We start from the raw sequence: 11,366 nt of genomic DNA on the forward strand, positions 1-11,366 counted from the left end.
CTATTTCATCGATAGGATCAGCAAAACTGCAACTACTTGTGGGAAATTCCGTTTTTGATACCAAATTTTACGTCGTTGAAAATCTCCCAGTTTCAGGAATAATTGGTGCAGATTTCATAAAACAGCACACTGTCTTTGTTAGTCAAAATTTTGACTATATTGCATTAAAAAAATGTGGAGACAGCAATAACCAACAGGAAGAACTGATCAGTGACAATCTAAGAAATCGTCAATATAATCGCAATAATGAAATCTCTTTCTTTAACAACACGCAATCGGAAATGAAAACAATGGCTAAGCGAAATGCAATAAATTTTAATGCAAGACATGAGAATTATAAAATCCAAAATTTTAACAGCATGGATTTACAAAACGAAGAAGAGGATTATCAAGTCACAAGGGAATTGGATTTGGATAGTGGTAGAGATTATGATTTATTGGAACACAAAAGCTGCCAAATGTTAAAAGGTCAAGAACGAATGAACAAAATACTAAGCATTGTGGATTTGAAACACCTTAACAATGGGTTGTTGGATGAAATCAAATGTATCATAAAACGCTACAATAATCTGTTTTTCATAGAAGGCGATGACTTAACTTACACGAACATGGCAACTCATGAAATAGAAACAACGACGAATATACCAATAAATAAAAGGCAATATAGAATGCCAGAGTCCACAAAAAGGCACATTGATGAACAAATTGATGAGATGCTGAAATTAAAGATAATCAAACCAAGCAAGAGTCCGTGGAATGCTCCAGTTTTATGTGTGCCCAAAAAGGATGACGCTAATGGTAACAAGCGATATCGAATTGTAGTAGATTTCAGAGCACTAAATACGATAACAAAACAATATGTGTTTCCGATTCCACTAATCAATGAAATTTTAGATAACATTGGAGATAGCCAATATTTTTCTTCAATCGATCTTAAGTCAGGATTCTATCAAATTCCTATTAACCCAAAAGATGCATCTAAAACAGCATTTTCAACATCTAAGGGACACTTTGAATTCAATCGCATGCCAATGGGTTTGAAAAACAGTCCATCAACTTTTCAAAAATTAATGAATACAATTTTATACGAAATTCAACCAGTCAAAGCTTTTGTGTATCTGGATGATATTGTTATTTTTGGAAAAACAATTCAGGAACATAATGAGAATTTATGTAAAGTTCTAGAAGCTCTTAAAAGGAATAATTTGAAAATAGAGCCTGAGAAATGCAATATTCTCAAAACAGAGATAAAATACTTAGGCCATATCATTGATAAGAATGGAATTAGACCTACAGATGAGAATATTAAAACTATTCAGAAGATGGAAAAACCAAAAACAATTAAAGGTGTTCGATCATTTTTAGGAACGGTAAATTTTTATGGAAAATTCATTCCTAATATGGCAGATAAGCGAAAACCGTTGAACAATCTGCTTAAGAAAAATGTAAAATTTAGATGGACGGACGAATGTGATGTAGCATTCAATCAGTTAAAAGAATGTTTAATATCGGAACCAATATTAGTGCGTCCAAATTATCAGGATACTTTCGTTATTACCACAGATGCGAGTGACTATGCTATTGGAGCAGTTCTCTCAAATGAGAAAACAACTGATCATCCAATTGCTTATGCGAGTAGAGCATTAATTGGAGCCGAGCTTCGGTACTATATAATTGAAAAAGAATTGCTTGCAATTGTATGGGCTATTGAATATTTTAAACATTTTGTTTTCAATCAAAAATTTATTGTGTACACGGATCATAGACCATTAATTGCCATATGGAGACTAAAAGAAAATTCTTCAACCCTTTCTAAACTAAGGTTGAAAATCCAGGGACTAAATTGTGAAATCAGATACAAGCAAGGTAAAGAAAATGTCGTGGCAGATTTCTTATCCAGGCTTGAACAGCCAAAAGTTGAGAAGGAAACCAATTCTCAACAATACAATGATGAAGAAGCACCAAAACAAGAGTCTAATTTAATTGGAGTTTTGACACGATTCCAAAAGAGATGCCAAAACCAGAATAGTATTGTTCATCCTCCAACACAATTATCAGAAAACAAATGTGATGCAGAGAAGCCTGATGACAAAGAAAAATCTGATGATAATCAAAATCAAAACCAGATGCAAAGCAATGACGATGATACGGCATTTAACGACCTAATGAACATTGATATTAATTTGGATGATTCATTAGAGGTGGAGCAAAATAAAGATGAGGAAGAAATTTTTGACTCAGAAGTTGATTATAATTTGCTCAAATTTAATAAAAATAAAATGAAATTGAACGAGGTGGATGCTACAATAGCAATTCTAAATAGCAGAACTGCATTCAAAGAGTTGCAGGAATTAATTGATCTACCACATGGATTTAAAGATTTTCTTTCAGGCGAAGTAATTTCCATGCCAAAAGATAAGATATGGGGAATTATACTAAATGGTTCTAAACAATCTGCTTTAGAATCTAGAAAGTTATTCAATACTTTGAGAAATATCCTACGAAATAATGTGGATTTTTCCAATTCTGGTACTAATATTCAAATAATCTCTTTCAGAAAAATAAAATCGTCGCAAGATTTTGACATATTATGCCATATTGCAAAAAAGTTTAATAAAGTTTTTCATTTGTATAGTTCTGATTCAGACAGAATGTTTGTGGAACCAGAAAATAGAGCAACAGTCCTGAAAGAATTCCATGATGCCCCACTTGGAGGACATGTTGGAAGCGAAAGAATGCTTAAACGTTTAAGACCATTATTTATTTGGGAAAATATGAAAAGAGATATTCAAAACTATGTTAGACAATGCGACTCATGCCAGAAAAATAAAATATGGCCGGCGAATCGAATACCAATGAAAATTACAACAACTTCAGAAGAACCATTTCAGAAAATCTATATGGATATTGTGGTTTTACCAGTGTCCGAAGAAAATAATAGGTATGGTTTAGTAATACAAGATGATTTGACAAGATTTTTAACAGTGGTGCCAATGAAAAATCAGGAAAGTTACACAGTTGCGAAAGCATTTGTTGAAAATTTTATTTGTCGTTTCGGTACTCCATTAGAATTAGTCACCGATAACGGTTCAAACTTTGTAAGTTCATTAATGAAAAATGTGTGCAAAATTTTAAAAATTAAAAAGATTACCACGAGTGCATATCATCCACAAGCTAATTTAGTGGAACGATCGAACCGGGAATTGAAAATTTACCTCAGACAGTACATTGTAAGTAATCCGTTAATTTGGGACGAATTACTACCATTTTTTTCGTTCGAGTATAATACGACAATCAATTCTTCGACAGGCTATTCCCCGTATGAATTACTTTACGGGAGAAAAGCGAGAATCCCAAATTCAGTTTATTGTTCAAATAACAATGAACTAAATTATGCAGACTACTTGGAAGAATTGAAAGCAAACTTCAAAAATGTTCATGGCAAGGCCAAAGAAAATCTTGTTGCTTCTAAAATTACACGAAAAGAAATTTACGACCGACAAACTAATAATTGGCAGCCGATGTGGGGAGAATTAGTTTTAGTAAAAACCAACCCAATTGGAGCAGGAAAAAAACTGCAAGAATTGTGGAAAGGCCCGTATGAAGTTGTAGACCTGCCGAGTGAGCAAACCACAATAATAAAAAATGGAAAAAAATTAGAAAAAATACACAATAATCGTTTGCGAAAATATAACGATTAGGCATTCATATTTTAAAATTTGAAAATCTAACCCAATATAGACATACCCATAGCGTAAAACTGAAATAAGTTACGTAATGAAAGATAATTGTATAATAAAAATATCGTTGCAGAAATAATTTGATTGACTGATTTGTCTTTATTGCAGTGTGCGTTCAAGATGCAAACGGTGCCCAAATGCGCTTCAAACGCGGTAACACAGTGTTACCAAAGGCAACTTAGCAACCATAGTCAATATCACCAACCTAGGTTTCAAATGCTCCCGCTGACATCGGGTTACTTGTTAGAAAATCTTACCGCATTTGGTGCTCCCGCATTTGATATTTGCATTTTGAAGGCACACAGCAATATTAAAGAGACTTTCAGCCCTTGGCTGGTTCGTCTTTATCCTAAACAATTGCAGAAATAACTATATTATATTTAAAAAAAAAAAAAAACCAAATATATATACATTAATCGTTTAACATAATTTATTTACATTTAACCATCATTTAACTCCGGACACGAATGCCACAGGGGTGGTAAAGTGTCCCAAATAAATACTAATAATAATAATCTTATATAAAATTTTATTAACTATAACACAAAATAACTATCTAAATTTATATTAATAACTGTATATCATAATATATTTTTATAACTATAATAATTTTCTCTCTCAATATTATTCAGTTTTACTACAGCTAATACATAAAGATTCTAATTTGGGAATATTTGTTTTCCTTGTTAATAACAAAGACATTGATCTAATTAAAACTAAATATTGTATATATACAAGAATATTAAAAATAAATAATATTAAAACCAACAAAAAAAAAAAAACAAAACATTTTTAGGTACACCACAAAGGGTATTTATCAGGTAAGTGTTTAAAAAAAAAATGAGTACTCCAACCGATCGCATATTTGCTTTGAACGCGTTATCCATTTGTAGATTGTGTTTTAGACAAAAAAGAGGTCTTATAGATATACAAACGGATTTATTACTCAATAATCTGATTGTGGGGTATCTAGGGAAAGGATCATATCTTAGTGACATGGTTACTAGGAAAATTTGCAAGAAATGTTCAAACAGAATAAAAAACATTGATGCATGTGTAAAATTTTTTAAAGAGGTAGATGAAGTTATGGAAGCATTTATTGAAAATGGATCAATAATTCCTATCATAAATGTACCAAAGCATGTTGGCAAAATTGACAGACAAATTAAAAAAATCATATCAAAAGCTACACAATGCGATGAAATTTCAAATAATCAAAATTTAGATCTGGAAAGGCAAGAAAATGAACAACGAAATATAAACTCAGAATCAGAGGCTGATACGACACCGTTAAAATTGGAAGAGCAGATAAATGCTAATTCGCAAAAAAATCAATTCGACCAAGGCATACCAATGGATATAGATGAAGATGAAGATTTAATATGGCAAGAAGAACTGTCATCGGAAATTGACGTTAAAGAATTCATGATAGATAATTGGACCTATGATGTGGATGAATATAAAAACACTGAATTAAGATCAAATGAATCTGAGGAATATATTTCCGAATAGAAGTAACATTCTGTACCATGATGCCACATTCTAAATCATGAAAAAGTTTTATCAAATTATTTAAGTTTGTTTGTTTGAAGAAATGATTGGACAAGGTTAGTGCACACCAGAATGAATGCGCAGGGTATGGACACGAGATGTTTGAGGATGAAAAATATGGAATTGTTTTTTCCACATTTCCGAGGTACAGAATGTCAATGGTATGGTAAACCAAGCTACCACCAGGAATACAACATTCCTGATTCATCAAGGTACTGTATCTTACGATACTAAAAAGTTCTTGAATGAATAAGACAATAATAATAAACAAAATGAGCATGCCATGAAGCATGAAATATCCACAAATATAAGAAAAATGAGAATAAGTACAAGAATAAACGAAAATGGCAGGGTCTGGTAAACCAAGCTACCACCAGGAATACAGCATTCCTGATTCATCAAGGTACTGTATCCAAGGATACAAATAGTTCTTGAATGAATATCAAATGAGCCATGAAAAAAAAAAAAACAAGCAATACCTAAGGTCCAGAAATAAAAAAATAATAATAATAATAAAAAGATGGTCTGGTCTGGTAAACCAAGCTACCACCAGGAATTGAAACATTCCTGATTCGTCAAGGTACTGTATCCAGTGATACAAATAGTTCTTGAATGAATAACATGACCATGAAACAAGAAACAATTCCAAATGAATTCGTAATGGTAAACTAATAAAAATATAAAAGGGTTCGGTTTGGTATACCCAGTTACCGCCAGGAAAAAAAAAACAACTTCCTGATTTCATCAAGGTACGGTACTGTAACAGTACGATAAAGTTCTTGAATGAAAAAAAAAAAACACAGCCAAATATTGCTCCCAAAGATAAGAAGAAGGCTGTCGGTCTTGCCTGTTCCAAATATTAAAAAAAAAGAAAAAAAGAAAATCATATAAACATATCATGAATATATAAAAAAAAAGATTTGATTTTAACATGCATCAATGATTCAAATCGATAATTTATGACCAAGTCGATATGAGGAAGAATAAGAATAAAAGTGCTGAAAACAAAAATAAAATCTAATAAACTATTTGTTCATCTACAGAAGAAGACGCATAAAAAAGCATTAATTGAAATTCAGCAGTACAAGCAACAGACACATAAGAGAGAAGACGAAGAGATGATAGGTCAAATGCAACGGACACAGGATGAAGAAGAAGCGATCGTGCAGTGGATGTTTAAGAACGAATGTGGGTAAGAAATCAGCAGACTCATCAACATATATATTTTTTTCAGGATCAATTGTAAGAGCTAAGTTCTCTTTTACCGAAAAGTACAAAATTAGAAAATATCGTCACATAAAAAAATATAGGGACGTGGGGATTATTTTTGCGAAAGTAATTTTTAAATGTTAAAAATGTTAAAGTTGAAAACTTTTTAATAAACTGTGTTAAATAAGAATTTTACAAAAAATCTTTAGAAAGGGATATTTATTTTATTTTCAACAATTTTAAATGTTGGAGAATTATTTTTTTCCATTTATGCTGGGGGATGAAAATTTCAATTAGCATGGTTTTTGTCAATTAAGGGAATTTGTTGGAAATTTTTTTCATAACAATTCATTAAAACGTGTGTTCAATAAAAATAAATCAATTGTAAAGTGCTCATAATCAATAACCAAAATAGTCGTTTGAAGCTTTTAGATGAATAAGAATCAAGAGAAAACGTAGGCCATTAGGAAGTGTGAATAATAAGACAATAATTCAAAGGCAACAAGTTTCAACCATACAAACATGGATGTATGGTAAATGAAAGAAAAAGTTCCAGAAATCAGCAACCAGAGGTCAACGAGCAACATCGGAACCGTATTAACAGGGATGTACGGTAATTGAAAGAAAAAGTTCCAGAAATCATCAACCAGAGGTCAACGAGCAACATCGAAACCGTATTAACAGGGATGTACGGTAATTGAAAGAAAAGTTCCAGCATCAACAACGAGTTCATGATTGGCGAGTCGATTAGGTTGGTCAAAAGGGTTAACTGAGCATCAAACATCAAACATCAGGGTCAACGGAGCATATCTTCTACAGTCAAAGCAAATTGTTGCAGAAAGTGTCAATACGCGGTTTTCAACCTCTTGGGACGAAAAATGATCGCAAATACTTTAAAACAAATCAGATGATTTTTCCCAAACACATCAACCATTTCATGTAATACCAATTTTCGGACGAGAAAACATCAAGATTCTTGTAGCTGGCATGTAATAAAGGATGGTTCAACAGTAGCATAACTCCAAAAGTTGCAATTGCCACTAGCAACGAACAATTTCCGCCAAAGAAATAGTCAAAATGTTCTTAGCTGAACAAGTATCAACAACACAACCAATTAGAGGAAGGATGACATTAAATTCATAAACGACAGATACAACAAACATTTCAGCAGAAAAAGCCACATTTTTCAAGCTGTCGTCACATACGCAAATTTCAACAGCATCCTAAGGCAGCAAGAACCAATTATCGATATACCGAAAAAAAAACACAACCAACAAAATACGTTTTTCATCACAATGATTTTAAGACTATTAATTGGAATCAAAAGGACAGTATGCGTGAACATCCTGTTTTCAATGGAACAGCTGTTAAAGCAAGTGGGCACAAGATTTTTCTCATGGTATAAACAGAAATAAGCAGAAGTTTCAAGAATCACGTAGAATTGAAATCCCAGACAAGGAGAAAATATCGTAACAAATGAGATCAACCATAAGAAGAAATCAAAGAAGCAGTATGGGGATCGCACAACAGTTAATGATAATCAGCGAAAAACACAACGACGCAACGAGAAGGAGATGCTTGGTTTTTGCCCTAATGACTCACTGAAAGACTCAGCCATGATCAACAACATCGAGACATCGAGATTCATCAAAAAGCAAAGTAATTTATATCACAATTCCGAGGCGAAGGAGGTAGCGGAATACGGAGTCAACAGTTGCCATTTGAATCACAGGTATGAGTCTAGTTAAATAAAAAAAAAATATTAGGAAAGAAGAAGAATAATAATCTAGTTTTAAAACTTGTAAGGATTAACATTAGCTAGAAAATGGTCAGCCAAGGATATTATCGAATCAGATTCAATAGAAACAAAACAAGAGCACTATAAATATAATATTTATAAGCAGAAGCAAAGCAGTATGTAAATCAACTCTTATTCGAAAAACGAAAAAACCTCATAGGACCAGAAACAGGACCAACATTTTAAAAAATTAAGAAATTTTAAGAAATTTCTTAATTTTTTTGCGGGAAAAGTAAGGGAATGCAACAAACCGCTGAATTGAGATTCAGCAATTTATTGCCAAGATGATAATTTTTGCCATTTTTCGGGAATGGGGCATACGTCACCCTTTTCCCCAATCAATTGCAACAATTTTGCATTTTTCGCTCATGACGAAATAAGGGATATGAAGAATGCCAAAGGAAAAAGATTTCTTGAGCCCACACGATGTGTGGAGCACAATGACACCAATTGTTAGAAACACGGACGGAAAGCGCCCAGAAGGAGAAGAGTCAGGAATTCAAGAATGACTCGAGAAAGGGAAACCAACATTTTGGGATCTCGGCTTTTAATTTATGGCATAAACATTGGGCATGGTTTTCAACATATGTTGAAGCCTTCTCTGCCTGTATTCGGGGTGACGAAATTCAAGTACCTACAGGGTTGTCTTGATGAAATAAACAATTGCCTAGAAATCCGATCGCTAACGACGGGAGGCTAGAACTACAGGTTTTTCTTTCGGGTCGTAAATTATACAAGACTTCACACGCAGAGGATTTTTGCTGATTATGCAACAACCTCAAGCCGATATGGAAATGAAGGGATGATCGTAAAATGGGTTGAGAAGAATGATCTGATTGTTTTTGCAACAAGAAAAAGCTTGGAAATGCATAACCTTCCCCGAAAGAGAAAGGTAATCACAGACGACGATCATAATTGGATTGTAAAATTATGTTTATGGACGACCGTCCACGCATCCATGCTTAGAAGGCGTGAAAACTCTAACGCATGAGTGATCGTAAAACTAAGACGGGTGACGAAGAAAAGTAAACACTATAAATTTACGATCGCCCGATGCGTTCATGAAAAATCAAGTTCGGGGATGATGATGGTTGGTGTGGCCCTTGATGACTCAGCCACTAAGGGAAGAAATTTTGAGATTGAATTCGCGAGTAATTTCGCTCTCCTCAGAATTTTGGTATGATCTCACAGATGTGAGAATGTGGATGGGGGATGCTATGATGCATCGGAGATTTAGCCTTTCTGTATTCTGTTTTGGGGAGAGTTGTTGGAAGGTCCGAATCTCAGAGGTGAGAATAAATTGACCATTCGATCTGGAGGCTCAATTAATCTCGCAGATGTGAGATGGCGAAATGGGGGCATAGGGAAAATTGATCATCCGTGTAGGGGAGAGATTAGAATTGCTCTCACGGATGGGGGAGATGCAAATATTAGAAAGGAGCGTAATTAAAAAATCAATTACGCATGGGGGCATTGGGAAATTAATTTCTCTTTGGTATGGGGAGAGTCCTGGAGAATCTTTGATCAGGAGAATAAGAGTTGATGGTTAGGGAGAGGACCCCTATATAAAGGGTTGCAGATCCAAGGATCGCGGCGGCTGCCACTGCTGGTCTCGTCATATTATTTTTTTTTTCCTAGAAGTTTCTGTAGTCAGTTTAGTTTAGGCTGTTAGCAGGTGTTTCAGTTTTCAGTGCATTTAGTCAATGAGTCAGTTAGTCGGGTTTTTCTTGTAAGACATTATTTTTGTTAAAAAGAAGAATAAAGTGGTGTAGTGTTAACAAGTGTTGGTGAATCTATTGAAATGATGACATATCTTTAAGACAGCGAGTTCGAATTACTAAGTATCGGTTGCAATTTGGAAAGTGAGTGGGGTCGCGATTCGGTTACAGTTGGTGACAGCGAAAAAGAATTTCAGATTAAGATGAAATTTGGTGCGTCATTTTTGACTGGTGCAAAACTGTGCAATTTAAGGAACTGTTTGGGCGTGAATAAAAAGTGAATAAACTCTTTTTAAACTCTCTTTAGGCCTTTCAAGGTGGTTTTACCTTTTTATTGGTGTGCGAAACTGTGCAAATAATAAAAAAAAACCGGACTACGTACAAATAAAACAGCAGTGGAAATAGTTTACAACACGTTGAAGTAAAAGACTCATCAAGAAGAAACTTTCAAAACAAATCAAGAAACATTTAAAAAAAAAAAAAAACACGGACTACTGTGAGTGTTAAAAATGCGTCAATCACTAGTTTGCTTTTGGTGAGTAATAATTTATCTAATCTTTGTATTTTGTCTAAGCTTCAATCTTCCCTTATTTTTTTTTTCTCCACGAAAAGAATCTCAAAAATTTGCAAATATGTCGAATATGGAGACTATTGAAACTTTTATTTCCGAAGAATTGTCGAATATTAGGAAAAGTATTAACAGGCCAAGATCTGCCGAAAACACGGAAGAAAAAATATCTTATTTTACAGGATGGTTTGAAGAATTTGATAAAATCTTCAAAAAGAATGTTAATAAAATGGATGAAGCACAGAAGACTAAATATTCAGAACAATATAAAAGAGTGAAAGGAAAAGTTGAGGAGGCGTTGATGATTTTGAATGACAACAAAATATTAAAAGTCACATCTGAAACAAACGTACAAAATAATGAAGATAATGAAGGAGCAAAAGGAATATCTAACATTTCGACTCATACAGATAAAGAGGATTCAAAACAGACTGATAGCCCTAGCGAACAAAAAAATTACAATCCACAAAATATTTCACATCAAGATTTTGCCAATTTACTGAATGATAAATACAAACATGTTTTATTAGCAAATTCTGCAGCAGGCAGCTCAAATTTACCACTTCAGCCAGGCATTTCTGCAGCAGTTAATTACCATTTTCCAATGCAACTAGCTTTCCAGTGCATTCCGGAATTCAATGGTTCGCCTGAAGAATTGAATCCATTTTTGTATCAGATTGAATTTTTTGCAAATCAATTTCCTGCCAATGCTAATCATGCACCACTCATAAACATAGTGCTACTCAAATTGAAAGGAAAGGCAACGGCATATACAAGCCGAA

At 33.6% G+C, this 11,366-nt stretch overlaps 1 protein-coding gene across 3 annotated transcripts; it reads left to right on the plus strand.

The window, feature by feature from the left end:
• Nucleotides 1-85: 85 nt before the first annotated feature.
• LOC134284082 (uncharacterized) lies at nucleotides 86-9,249 on the plus strand. 3 transcript variants are annotated; one of them, XR_009995617.1, is made up of 2 exons: nucleotides 86-7,072; nucleotides 7,153-9,249. XR_009995617.1 is itself a non-coding variant. In XM_062842340.1 (2 exons), the coding sequence occupies exons 1-2, from the start codon at nucleotides 282-284 to the stop codon at nucleotides 4,999-5,001; spliced, it is 3,339 nt and encodes a 1,112-aa protein (XP_062698324.1). In that variant the 5' UTR covers nucleotides 86-281; the 3' UTR covers nucleotides 5,002-9,249. The 3 variants fall into 3 exon arrangements, 2 of the variants coding, with proteins under 2 accessions (XP_062698324.1, XP_062698325.1); XM_062842340.1 differs by having other exon boundaries at nucleotides 86-3,594; nucleotides 4,976-9,249; XM_062842341.1 differs by having other exon boundaries at nucleotides 86-468; nucleotides 586-9,249.
• Nucleotides 9,250-11,366: the final 2,117 nt, after the last annotated feature.

Source organism: Aedes albopictus, chromosome 3, assembly GCF_035046485.1.
Source record: "Aedes albopictus strain Foshan chromosome 3, AalbF5, whole genome shotgun sequence".
Taxonomy (NCBI): Eukaryota; Metazoa; Arthropoda; class Insecta; order Diptera; family Culicidae; genus Aedes; species Aedes albopictus.